The 14287-nt window shown below is 37.6% G+C and overlaps 1 protein-coding gene across 1 annotated transcript; it reads left to right on the top strand.

The window, feature by feature from the left end:
* The first annotated feature begins 1398 nt into the window (after positions 1-1398).
* Positions 1399-2112, top strand: LOC134360821 (large ribosomal subunit protein uL6). Its single transcript, XM_063075645.1, has one exon. The coding sequence runs from the start codon at positions 1441-1443 to the stop codon at positions 2017-2019; it is 579 nt and encodes a 192-aa protein (XP_062931715.1). The 5' UTR covers positions 1399-1440; the 3' UTR covers positions 2020-2112.
* Positions 2113-14287: the final 12175 nt, after the last annotated feature.

Below are 14287 nucleotides of genomic sequence, written 5' to 3'. Positions count from 1 at the left end.
AATAGCTGCATGCTATGTATCTGAGGCCTTACAAATCTGCTCAAGCAATGATACCACATCCAGCATGGCAGCTATGATTGGTTCTATTACTTGGTAGACCTTATGGTAGTCCACAGGCATTTTTCCAGGATTCATCTGGTTTCTTCAGGAACCAGACTAGTCCATTTAAAATATATAGGATAGGGACTATGAGTCCTCCATTTTTTAGATCTTTAAAGGGGAACTAATTTCTCTTATGTCCCCAAAATACAATATTGGTTTTGAGTTTCTATCTTAGCTTGGTAATATCATGGTCTTCCTCCACAGCCAAGGACTCATATGGAAGTTACTCTACAAAATATGTTATGCAGAACTACAAAATATGTTATGTACACTCGGGGACCAGAGAAATGACCATGCAGTGGGTCTGCAGATCCATTGTAAGTAGACTTTGGCCAGTAACCTTTTACCTAGCCCCATATGCCTCCTTTTAATAGGGACTCATGATTATGCTTTGGTTCTGTACGTATCAATGTCAACTCAGATCCTGTGTCCAATAGTTCCCCAACTGTGTTGATGAACTGTACTTTTCAAGTATATATTCACCCAATTAATGTCCATGGGTCCCTTTTGGAAAGGACTAGGCAAATCTTTTAAGTACATACTAGACTTTAAAGAACATAGAGAAGGGAATGTGGGGAAAATAGGATAATTTAGTCAGGCTCCCTCGGCTCAGGTCTGGTTGGGAGGTGAGCAGCACATTTCTTGTAAACAAGTTGTGTGTGGGTGGAGTAAGTGTCCATGTGCACCCATGTTATTTGCTATTGTGTGCTCTGCAGTTTGTGAAGCAGAAGCTGGCTGGCAGAGCTCACATCTAAAAATAGAGCATGTTTATTCTGCTGACAGCTGCTCAGTTTTTCTTTGGACTTTGCTGGTAGCAGTTGAGTTTCTGAGTTTCACTGTGGACTGCTTGGCTCATAGCATTTTGTGTGCTGAATAAAGACTATTCCTTCTTCAGCCAAGGCTACAAGGACCTTTTTGCTGGTTACCTAGCTCACAGACCTGCGTGTGAAAGGTTTGTGAATGGGCTTGAGGGGTCTGTGTGCTCCAGACCCAGCCCTAGCTCTACAGGGAAGTAAAAAGGAAATCTTTAAAGTACTTGTACATGCTAGTGGATTTCTCCTGGAGACTCAGCACCTCTTCAGTCAGTAGATTCCAGGTCCGCAACTGGCACAGGTCCAGTAACTAAGCAAAGGACCTTTATTTCTTACTGTTCATTTCCTCAGACCACTACTGAAACCAACTTTGCCAGTTCAGATCTTCCTGAAGGCAACGTCAAGACAGAGTTAGAAGTGCAAGAGATGTATGGCTTGGTGCCTGTAAAAACTGAGTCATGGTTTCTGTGTTTGGTGGGCCCTGGGAATCTGAAGTCATCGGCTCTGGGAAAACCAGTGGCACAGAATGAAGACCATTCTCAGCAATCAGACTGTCGACATTCCAGAAAATGTCGACATCACTCTGAAGGGACGCACAGTAATAGTGAAGGGCCCCAGAGGAACCCTGCGGAGGGACTTCAATCACATCAATGTAGAGCTCAGTCTCCTTGGAAAGAAAAAGAAGAGGCTCCGGGTTGACAAATGGTGGGGAAATAGAAAGGAACTGGCTACTGTTCGCACTATCTGTAGTCATGTACAGAACATGATCAAGGGTGTTACACTGGGCTTCCGTTACAAGATGAGGTCTGTGTATGCTCACTTCCCCATCAACGTCGTTATTCAAGAGAATGGGTCTCTTGTTGAAATCCGAAATTTCTTGGGTGAAAAATACATCCGCAGGGTTCGAATGAGACCAGGTGTTGCTTGTTCACTCTCTCAAGCCCAGAAAGATGAGTTAATCCTTGAAGGAAATGACATTGAACTTGTCTCAAATTCAGCTGCTTTAATTCAGCAAGCCACAACAGTTAAAAACAAGGATATCAGAAAATTTTTGGATGGTATCTATGTCTCTGAAAAAGGAACAGTTCAGCAGGCTGATGAATAAGAGCTAAGAGTTGTCCAGCTACAGAAACAAGCAACAGGATGATTCCCAAGACATGCTTGTAAATTTTAATGATGGAATAAAAGACCTATTCATTTGGGGAAGAAAAAAAAAAAAAAAAAAAAAACTGAGTCATTGCGGAGGACATTAAGTTAAGTGAAATAAGCCAGGCATAAAAAGACAAATACTGCATCTTCTCACACACATGCGGGGGCTAAAAAAGTTGAATTCTTAGAAGGAGAGAGTAGAATAGCAGTTACTAGAGGCTGGGAAGAGTAGCGGGGAGGGAAGGGTGAAGAAATGTTGTTAATGGGTGCAAAAATACAGTGAGACAGAAGGAATAAGCTCTAGTGTTTGATAGACAGTAGGATGACTATAGCTTACAATAATTTATTGTATATTTCAAAATAGCTATATGAGAAGATTTGGAATATTCTCAACAAAGTAATGATAGATGTATGATGTGATGGAGATCTCAATTACCCTGATTCGATCATTACACATTGAATACATGTACCAAAACATCACATGTATCCCATAAACATGTACAATTATTATAAACAAATTTAAAATAATATATTAATTTTTTTTATTTAAGAAACTGAGGCAACAAAGAGTACAGTATAGGAAGGGGGGAAAAAAGAGTACAGTGGAGAAAACTGATAAACCAGGTGATCAAGGTCAACACCAACAGTGGTAAGTCATGTTAACAGGATGTATCCTTGATATGATATGATGCAAATGGCACCTTACCTCTGTGGTCTTCTTCCCAAGAACATATAATCCCAGCCTAACCATGAGAAAAGCGGAAGACAAATCTCAATTGAGGGGAATTCTATAAAATACTAACCAGTACACCTCAAAACTGTCAAGGTCATCAAAAACAAGGAAAGTCTGAGAAACCGTAACAAACAAGAGGAAACTAAGTTTAGAAGCATGACTAGTAAGTGTAATATGGTATCCTGAATAGGATCCTGGAACAGAAAAGAGTATTCGGTAAAAACTAAGAAAATCTGAATGAAATATGGGCTTTAGTTTATAATGATGTATTGATATTGGTTTGTTAATTGTCAAAAATGTTAAATATAAGTGTTAATATTAGGAGAAAGTGAGTGTGAGGTGTATGGGAATTCTCTGTACTATCTTTACAATTTTCTGTAAATCTAAATATGTTCTAAAATTCTTTTTAAAACAAAGGGTTTTTAAGTAAATAAAAAAAGTGTATTTATGGCATATGAAAATTATATAAAATTCAAATTGCAGTGTCCATAAATAAAATTTTATTGGAACATATGCACCACACAAGATAAAGAGCAGAGGAAGCATAAGTATGTAGGGAAGGCTTCGGACCACAATGCATATCTGACACCTGTGAAGGGAGGTAGGGCAGGAGGAAGGACAAAAGATTCAGTAGGAAGAGGCTCAGACTGCAGTGCAACTTTGAGGAAATCTCAGTCCACACAAGGGGGAGCTGTGGTACAAAAATCCCTCATGGAGATCCTTCTTAATGCAAGAAGTATGTGTTGGGCAAAAGTAACAGTACAGCTGTCATGCTCAGTCATTGAACGAGGCTGCCTAGGAAAAGTGTGGCCTTGGCTGAAATGCTATGGCAGATTTCAAAGGTGCCACAGCTAGAGACTGTCAGCTAACTGCACTCCTGGTGACAAGTTCTCTTGAAGGGAAATCTAAGGAATGTGATTCCATGTTACCACAGGAGTAGAACAGACATGCCTGCAGTAACAGATAATTCACATAGGTCAAAGCATATGTGCTGAATATCTTACAGCTTTTAAGGTTTTAGGGAGGAGATGAGGGAAAAATAATTGAAGAAAAAGGAGGAGGAGGAGGAGGAAGGGAAGAAGGGGAAGGAGGAAGAAAATTCTGACTAAAGAGTTTGAGATTAAATTCTCCTCTATGAGAAAAGTAATTCCTGGAAGATGAGATAAAAATTCCAGTTGACAAGCAAGCCAGAAAATTCTGAACCTGTATGGTGATATCATGGTATAATGTCCTGATGATAAGTAACTGTGCTTTCCTGGACTTCTGGATACTGGGCACAATGCACAATATAACCCAGATCATGGAGCAACTGAGAGAGATGGGGTGCTGAAAGAATGAAAGCAAATTAGTGACAAATTCTTAATCCAGCGCCTTAGACCGCTCGGCCACGCTATCTTACTAATTAGTGACAAATTCTGTTATGGGGAATACCAGAGCCCACTGTTGATATGAATGAGTAGGAAACCCAGCTGGGCTATTGAAAGTTAAGTAGGGAAGATTCTTTAAATGGGAACCTTGGAGTCAAAGATGAAAGACATGGGGAATTTTTAACAACACAGATTCCAGGAGCACAAAAGGAAATTATACTTCTGGCAGAAGGCTAGGGGAGTGCTACAGGGAAGAATATTGGGCTCTTAGACCTAATGATCCTTGATCCAGCTACTCACCACTTTCCCCTTAAAATACTTAGTCATCCTGGTGAGTACTGGCTGAGACTATACCTACCAATGAGAGACTCCAATAATTTTAAGATCAAAGATACCAACAAGAACCTGGGTATTGTCAGAAAAGCATTTAATAAGAAACAGGCAGCTCAGCAAAATGACCTGATTAAATGGAAATGATATATTTAGAAGCCTGCAAAAGAGAGTAGCATGGGAGGAGACCATAGGATCTGTGAACAAAGGGAAGGCACCTCCCTGGGGCCAAGACCTTCCGCATGAGATGATTTACCTCTAAGTTTGAAGGCTTGTGCCCCATTGTATGAGTCTCTAAATTCAGAAATGAAAAAAATGGAGTTTGGCTTATGGATGGCAATGCTTTATTAATAGAGATTTGAGTCTGAAAGAATGCCAGCTAACAGAAAATTTCTATTAAAAAAAAAATGATGGTATATTAAATTAGCAAAAAGAACAGAGTTATTGATAGTGTGGTGGGCACAAACTCCTGCTGAGATAAATGGATGAGATAAATAGATTATATCTATGATTATACACATATATTTATATAGTATCTCAGTCAATGACTGGTGGTCTAACCGTTTGTTTTGGCAAGGGAGACACAGTGAACCAAACATAAAATATCAGCATTTGGATGCTGGATTAAAAAAAAAAAAAAGCCATGGGCTTTTATCTAAAAATATAAATTGGTCATATTGATGCCCTTCGGTCACGTTCAGAGGAAGAAAGTAATAGTGATTGAGACAAGATATATTTATTTATGCAAGCTTTGGCAGTGTTAGGTCCCTGAGATGAGTATACATGGGGCTGTAAATTAGGTGTCAGTAAACACATTTCCGGGAATTGCTTTTCTTTCTTGGGATTGTCCAGCTTGTAAACAGCCAAGAATATTACATTTTAGTCAGTAAACACACCCCAAGGATACATGGCCCATCACCCATGGGACCAATAAGCTTCAATAAGGTTTTCTCTGATACTGACAATGTGTTGTGGTTTTGAGTTTAAGACTGGGGCCTTGACAAAGACATAAAAGGCTAGAAGACCAGACTGTCCACAAATACAAACCCAAACTTAGATAGCAGCAGATGAGGAAACAGCAATTTATAGCGCAGACAGTATAGGAGAGAAAGGACCAGGAAATACAATATGAAGTGATCTTCTTGATAATTCATTATTAGCCACAAAGTATGTGGAATAAATCAAAATTAAAATGGCCCATGTAAGTAATTACTAGATAATATTGGGGATGACAGAGCATTAAAGAGTAATGTTCTGGATTAAAAGTATGTGTTAGCAAACTCACATTGAAGGACCATAGAAGCAGATCAACAGTTGAATTGCTTCTCAGAGATAAGTTGGCAGTGAAAGGGCACAGATGAATGGAATCACTCATAATTACTCAAGTAACTTTTTAAAACAATTTTTATTTCAGTCCTCATTCTTTTAAGAGCAGAGATTCAGTTATATGTCTCCTAGATAGAAACATTAAAATTGCAGTATTCTGCGACTTGTTATACAAATGCAGCTGCCACAATTTCATCAACAGAGTTGATGAAAATGTAAATTAGGGTGGTGGGGTGGATCAGCCCTGCCTCTTAGGACTGAGGCAGACCCTAGGGATAATGAGCTCCATCTCCCTGATCCAGCTCCTAGAGGTAAAACTCACAAAAGCGTAGGGACCTTCCCTTGACTGGGTTCCTCCTCAAGTTTTCGATTCTTAGACTCGTCCACACTGAGCCTCCAGTAATTAATCAATTACAATTTAGTTTTTCCTATCCCGAGCCTCCAGCAATTCCTCAATTACAGTTCAGGTTTCCTAACTTAGCTCTTGTTCCTGTGACAGCTTCTGCTCATGAGTCACTGGTTTGGTAAGTCATGACTCCCTTTCTTCGCCTGTCTCTTCAGTCTTGGGGGCAGTCATTTGCCTTGTGTTCTCACCTCTCTTTCAGATCCAGAAAGAATTGTTGATGTTTTAGTCTGTTCAGCTTCTTACTTGTCAGGACAGAGTGGCAACTTCCGAAGTCTTTACATGCAGAACCGCAAACCAGATATCTCCCTATTAGTATTCCTAATTAGAATTCATTATAATTGGGATTATGATCAGCTTATATTTTTAAATTAGTAAAAATTAACACAGTGCAATTTTTCAGTTCAGGAAATTGACTCCATATTTATTCCATTTCTGTACTGTCATTTATTTCTTAGTTGCTTTGCTCTGTGGGACTCTTATTTTTTCTCTACCTGTCAGCTTCTTTTCTTCCCCTATTTTTTCTGTTTCTTTCTTAAAGTCTTTTTCTCCACCTTCCTTATTCTTTCCCCTCTTCTTGTCATAATACCTGTATTGTGTAATATTGTGTAAATGTTGTAATACCTGTATCACAACCAGGTAGTATATGAATAGGTATATATTTGACTCCAGCTTAACAATTTTATAATTTATATGTAATTATTAAGACCTAAGAAAATGTTTAATGGTATCAATTAATAGGTTCTTTAATGTCAAAGGGGCTTTTGCATAAATGTTATTCTCTGTACCTATTTTAATAAATTTATTATTTATATTCTAATAAAACTATAAAATCAATTTTAAGCATAAAACATTTATTAAATAATTATTCTACCTTTAAAAAGTAAATTATAATTGTAGCTTTAGTATGACATAATCTATAGACCTGTTCACATAAGAGCAAAAAAAAATAGTATTTTTGTAAATATGATTTAAGAAAACTTGGTCCTATTCTAAAACCTCAATACTTTGATGTAATTATTTCTTTACCATTTCTACTTTTATTCCTTTATAGAGGTATAATAATGCTTATTTTGTTATCCCCAGCTCCCAGAATGACACCCAAGAAAGGCTTGCTGTAAGCAGGATCTCTTATACTGCTATATTCTCAAGTTCTAGCACTGAGGAGTTAACACCTCCATAATCTGGGTTAGATGCTGTATTAATTTCCTGGAGCTGCTATAACTAAGTGACTAAAAACAGAAATTTAATCTTTCACATATCTGGAGGCTACAAGTTCAAAATTAAAGTGTTGGCTGGGCCATGTTCCCTCCAGAGCCTCTAGGAGACGATGTTTGCTTGACTCGTAGTTTTCAGTAGCTCCAGGAATTACTTGGCTTGCAGCAGCACTCTCTACATCTATCTTCACATGGCCATCTACCTTCTGTATGTCTCTGTCTTCACATGGGGCTCTCCTCTCTGTATCTCTACTCCTCTTCCTAAAGGGACACTAGTCATATTGTATAAGGATATGTCCTAATAACCTTGTCTTAACTTGATTACATCTGCAAGGATACCATCTCCAAATTCGGAGGTACCAAGGGGTTAGGACTTCAGCATATCTTTTGAAGGTACACAACTCAATCTATAATAGGTGCCTTGACTGGGGATGCTGATATCTTGCTGAAAACATCTCCAGAAGTAACTTTTATTTTTCTGCCTCCTACAGAAAGCAAAAACTAGCCATCTCCATTGTATCCCCACTCTGATATAGGCACCATCCCTTCTGTCCTTCATGCTTGCAGTGTGGATGTGAAGCTTTCTCATGACCTTGAGTGGAAAGACCACATGTCAAAGATGATGAAGCAGGAATATAGAAAGAGCTTGAAATACTGATGACATCATGTTGTTGCTGCACCAGCCCTGCATTTCCCTTGTCCCCCTCTGAACTTATTATTTTAGAAAAGTTATACCCCATTGTAGTCAAGTAACTGTCGATGAGTTTTTGTGCAACTGACATACCTTTGTTCAAAAACTCAAAATGAAACAACTTGTGCTTCTAGACTGCCTCTTTGGTCTTAACTGCTTATGCAAACCTGTGAAAGTCAATCGTGTTTATTAGTGATTTAATATTGGTAATAGCTTAGGAGCTTAACAGAAGCAGATAACATCTTTTAAAATGACATATAGTGTATATGTTAGTTTTATTTTTCTGGGGGTTTTTTTGTTTGTTTGTTTGAAATCAAAGTGTGACCTCTACACCTCCATAACTATTAGTGAAGCTGTAAGTTGTAGTCGCATCAGTGACACATGTCACTCCTCCTCACAAAAGCACTATCTGTAGCAACTCACTTGCTCAAGTGTGTGATTGTGTTTGGCTTTGTTTTTGCTGACTTTAATTTTAGATCTCAGATGACCTCAGACACTGCCCACTGGTAAATTTTCTGTTTGGTTTCTGATCTGGCTGGCTCTTTCTCAATCCCTTCTCTCTCTCTGGCTCAGCCTTCTTAGCATTGACTGTGGCCTAAGTTTTTAACCCTCCTTGCAACGGGAGTCCCCAAGGAATTCTGGCTGAGCCCACCTACATTGGGTTAACAAAAGTGGCAACCCCCTAGCAAGACTGACAAAGAACAAAAGAGAGAAAACAAAAGTTACTCATATAAGGAATAAAACAAGGGACACTACTAGAGATCCTAGAGATATTAAAAGAATAATAAATGAATATAATGAATAACTTTTTGTCGATAGATTCAACAATTTAGGGGAAATGGACAAATTCTTGAATGAGTCCACGTCCAAAACAAACATAAGAATAAAAACCTGAATCGCCTCATGTCAAGAATTGTGAAGGATCTGAGATTTTATCCTATTTGTAAGCTAAGTTAGCCACAATTTCAAGAATACTGAAAGAAAATACAAGACATACAAACTTCTGGCTTCGAGACAAATAACAGTATTTTTCTCAGAGCAGTGGTAAAGTAAATAAAGTTTTTAAAAACATTTTTGTTTCTCAAGTTTTATTTGTATTTAAGGTATGCATAATTTAAGAAATCAAATCATTTTATAAGTACTGTAATAAAAACAGTTGTCCTTGGAACCACAGATGACAAGACATGCTTTAAAAGATGTTTTAGCAAAGAAGCTACAAAAAGAAAACAGAAAAAAAAAAATGTTGAGAGTTAAAATATTCAAAGAAAATGTCAAAATTGCTATTGAAACTTTAACAGTCTGAACAAAAGTGACTCCATTTTGTTAAACTTCTAAATTAAAAAGTTTTTTTTCTTACTCTTGTGTCCCAAACTGCCTAGCTTGCAGCTGGACATTAGAATACAATGCTTCTTATTCACATGATGCTAGAACACAATAACTTTTGCTCACACTGTACATAGAATAATTACAGAAGAAATTATTCACCCAGATGGCCATTCTTTACTAGCTCACTAACTAGATCTTTTTGAGGTTAACAGGAACTGAATCCATGATTGGACTTCATGTAAGATGGTCACCATGAATCAGCTCCCGCCAGAGAAGTGCTTTGATGTTTATCTGCAGTTTTATAATTATGCCTGCACATCCCTGCACAGGTCACCATGAATCCGCCCCCAACCACCTGTCCCTATAAAACCCTTTGGCAAGTCTGGGCAAAGTGGAGATGGTGTTTGGGACCTGAGTCCACCATTTCCCCAGGCTGCCAGCTTCCTGATTAAAGGCTACCTTTCCTTCCACCAACACTTTTCTCTCAATTACTGTCTGCTGTGCAGCGAGCAAATGGATCTTTGGGGTTTCAGTAAGACCACCATTTCCTTTGGGTTGGACAAGTTCAAAGTAATTTCCTTCTTAGAAGTGAGAAACTGACTAACCTACAAATGTATAACTAGTTGAATAATGTAAACATTAGTTCAATGCTATCGGACTACATTGGCTACATTATCTTTGACCATTTATATTTTGTATTCTTTCATGTAATATAAATGCTCAGATATCTAACAAGTTTAAATACCTAACAAGTTCAACTCATGAATGACTAAATGTAGCAACACTATTCCATATCATGTAAGCACTCCATAAACACAAGCATTAACCTGTTCATTCATTTTATTCATTTCTGTATGTTTATTTATTTAGAAAGTATATTTATCCTGTTTGAATTTATAATGATTTTTAAAATTTAGCCATCTCAATTATCATAGTCTAATTGGTGTTAGAAAAGGACTGTTTAAAGCAAATTGCTTTAAATGGGGACCAGAAATTCAAACTAAAATGTGGGAAAAATTATTTAGATAAATTTTCTTTTGAAAAATAAAAGTAAAAATATGGAAATTGAGGATTTTTTTTTCAGATTTAATAAATATTTAACTGAACTTTGCAACTATGGATTAATTCTTAGAAACCAAAAAGAATAAAATGAGTATTGATTTAGGGAGTGACACAATTTTTTAGCAATGTTATGCGGTAACACAGAACAGAGTGTTTCACTTTGCATTTGACTTTCAAAATAAAGAGGGTCATAAAACATACAGCAGAGGTCTCCATCAGTTTTCTAAAGAATTCTTACAATCTTTTGACATTTAAATTATTCTCTTTTTAAGGAAGAATAGAGTCATTATTTTGTTTGTTCTCTGTCAATGTTAACTAGTTTCATTCTCACCAGCTCTTTACTTATCTACAGCTTTTGAATAAATTTCTGAAATCCAAATATTTGCAAAAATTGTGATGTCCCTTCTCAATTGATTTATTATATTGCATTTGCCTCCTATTGTTGCATGTTGACAGCATTGAACAATTAGCAAGAGATCTACAAAGATGTTGACTCTTCCTGCAAAGATTAGTTGTAATTATTTATGAAGTAATTGCTAAAGTTTCTTAGTAAATTTGTGTGTGTGTGTGTGTGTTTGTGTGCTATGACTACTTTAGCTGCCCTATGCTACTTTGTAACTGTGGTGACTTGAATGTGAATACTTGGACAATGAGGGTACCTATATTTTAATTGTTATATTTATTATTAAAGTTATATTTTACCTGCTTTATACCTGTTTAATGTAGCTACAAGAAAATTTTAAATAACATGTATGGCTTACATTATACTTCCATTGGATAGTGCTGTTTTAAATAAATAATCCATGATGTTCAGTATGAATATAGCAACTGAAACAGAAGTATGTGTAACAGGCTAAACAGAAGTGACTCCATTCTGTTAAACTTCTAAATTAAAACATTTTTCTTTTCGTACTCTTGTAACCCAAACTGCATTGCTTGCAGCCAGACATTAGAATACAGTGATTCTTGTTCACATGATTGCTAGAACATAACGACTTTTGCTCACACTGTGTACAGACTGATTATAGAAAAATTATTAGAGTAGAATAGAGAACACAGAAATCAATCCATATGCCTACAGGCATCTGATCTTTGACAAAGGCAGCGAATCTACATACTGGGGAAGAGACTGCCTTTTCAATGAGTGGTGCTGGGAAAATTGGATACTCATATGTAGGAGAATGAAACTAGACCCATACATTTCACCACATACCAAAATCAACTCCAAATGGATTAAAGAATTAAATATACATCCTGAAACAAAACTCCTTGAAGAAAACATAGGAGAAACACTCCAGGAAGTAGGAGTGGGTACAGACTTCATGAATAGGACCCAAAAAGCACAGGCAACTATAGGAAAAATAAACAAATGGGATCATATCAAACTAAAAACCTTCTGCACAGCAAAAGAAACAATCAACAGTGTAAAAGACAACCAACAGAGTGGGAGAAAATATTTGCAAAATATACATCTGAGAAAGGATTAATATCCAGAATATATAAGGAACTCAAACAACTTTACAGCAAAAAAACAAATAACCCAATTTTAAAAATGGGTGATGGAGTTTGGATGTGTTGTCCCCTCCAAAATTCATGTGGAAATTTGATCTCCAATGTGGCAGTGTTGGAAACTGATTGAGTCATGGGGGCAGATCCCTCATGAATGGATTAATGCTCTCCCTGGGGGAGGGGGGATTAATGAGTGAGTTCTCACTCTATTAGTTCCCACGAGAGCTCGTTGCTTAAAAAGACCCTGGCACCTTCCCTCTCTCTCTTGCTTCCTCTCGCCATGTGACCTGCTTGTATCCGCTGGCTGCCTGCCACTTTCTGTCATGAGTAGAAGCAGCATGAGGCCCGTGCCAGATGCAGCTGTCCCAGAATCATAAGCCAAATAAACCTCTTTTCCTTATAAATTACCCAGACTCAGGTATTTCTGTTATAGCAACACAAAACGGACTAATACGATGGGCAAAGGAGCTGAATAGGCATTTCTCAAAGGAAGGTATAGGAATGGCCAACAGACACATGAAAAAATGCTCAACCTCACTCAGCATCTGGGAAATGCAAATCAAGACCACTTTGAGATACCATCTCACTCCAGTTAGGATGGCTAACATCCAAAAGACTGAGAATGATAAATGCTGGTGAGGTTGTGGTGAAAAAGGAACTCTCATACACTGTTGGTGAGGCTGCAAAATGGTGCAGCCTTTATGGAAAATGGTATGGAGATTCCTCAAACAATTACACATAGATCTACCATATGACCCAGGCATTCCACTACAGGGAATATACCCAGAGGAATGGAAATCATCATGCTGAAGGAATACCTGTACTCCAATGTTTAGTGCAGCTCTATTTACAATAGCCAAGAGTTGGAACCAGCCCAAATGTCCATTAACAGATGAGTGGATACAGAAACTGTGGTATATCTACACAATGGAATACTACTCAGTTATAAAAAAGAATGAAATACTACCATTCACAACATGGATGGACTTAGAGAAAATTTTATTAAGTGAAACAAGTCAGGTACAGAAAGAGAAATACCACATGTTCTCACTTATTTGTGGCAGCTAAAAATAAATAAATAAATAAACACACAAACAATTCGGGGAGCGGGAAGAAGACAGAATGAATAACCATAAAAATTCCTTGAACTCTTCAAGTCAAGTGAACCCATATGACGTGGGGAGGAGGGGGGAGGAGGTGGAGAAGAACGGGTAAAGGGGCATGAAAATCAACTATATTGTATACTGAGAAGTAAAAATAAAATAAAATGTAAAAATAAAACACTTTAAAAAAAGAAAAAGAAAGAAGAAAAGAAAATTATAAATCCAGATGGCCATTCTTTACTAGCTCACTAACTAGATCTTTTTGAGGTTAACAGGAACTGAATCCATGACTTGACTTCATGTAAGATGGTCAACATAAATCAGCTCCTGCCCAAGAAGTTCTCCGATGTTTACGTGAAATTTTATGATTATGCCTACACATCTCTGCATAGGTCACCATGAACCAGCCGCTCTATCACCTGTCCCTATAAAACCCTTTGGCAAGTCTTGGAAATGTGGAAATGGTCTTTGAGACCTGAGTCCACCATTTCCCCAGGTTGCCATCTTCCTGATTAAAGGCTACCTTTCCTTACACCAACACTTTTCCCTGAATTATTGGCTATTGAGCAGGGAGCAAACGGACCTTTGGGGTTTCAGTAACACATGGACTGATAGAATTAAGCAATATATTCAACTAGGAACTTTGTTATAAGAATGTTCTGTTTTTCATAATTCTCTAAACTACCTAGTAAATTCAAGTTTCTTGTCAATATGAGATTACAATTAGAAAGTAGGTGACATGCCACCCTGCCCCATATTGGAAGATTCTATAGAATACTGTCCTAACATATACTTGTGTAACAATTACTATACAGCCATCCTCATTGTCCAAGTGTTCACTTTCAGGTCACCAAGTAGTTTTCTGTTTAGTTAACATGGTTTGAGATTGGGATTCTGAAATAGAGGGGTGGTATGGATTGAATGTTTGTGTTTCCCCAAAATTTATATGTTGAACTCCCAACCCCCAATGTGATATTAGGAAGTGGGGCCTTTGAGAGTTAATTCGGGTCAAATGAGGTCATGAGGTTGGAGCCCCATATGGGATAAATGTCCTTACAAGAAGAGACTAGAGCGCTATTTCTCTCCCTCTTTCTCTCTCTCTGCCATGTGAGGACACAGCAAGAAGGAGGCCATCTGTAAGCTAGGAAGAGGACCCT

Source organism: Cynocephalus volans, chromosome 12, assembly GCF_027409185.1.
Source record: "Cynocephalus volans isolate mCynVol1 chromosome 12, mCynVol1.pri, whole genome shotgun sequence".
Classification (NCBI taxonomy): domain Eukaryota; kingdom Metazoa; phylum Chordata; class Mammalia; order Dermoptera; family Cynocephalidae; genus Cynocephalus; species Cynocephalus volans.
Note: the sequence above shows the minus strand (reverse complement) of the source record. Positions and strands in the feature narration are given on the sequence as shown.

Excerpts from the sequence above, each read along its gene's own strand:
- LOC134360821 (XM_063075645.1), top strand. The coding sequence starts at position 1,441 with ATGAAGACCATTCTCAGCAATCAGACTGTCGACATTCCAGAAAATGTC.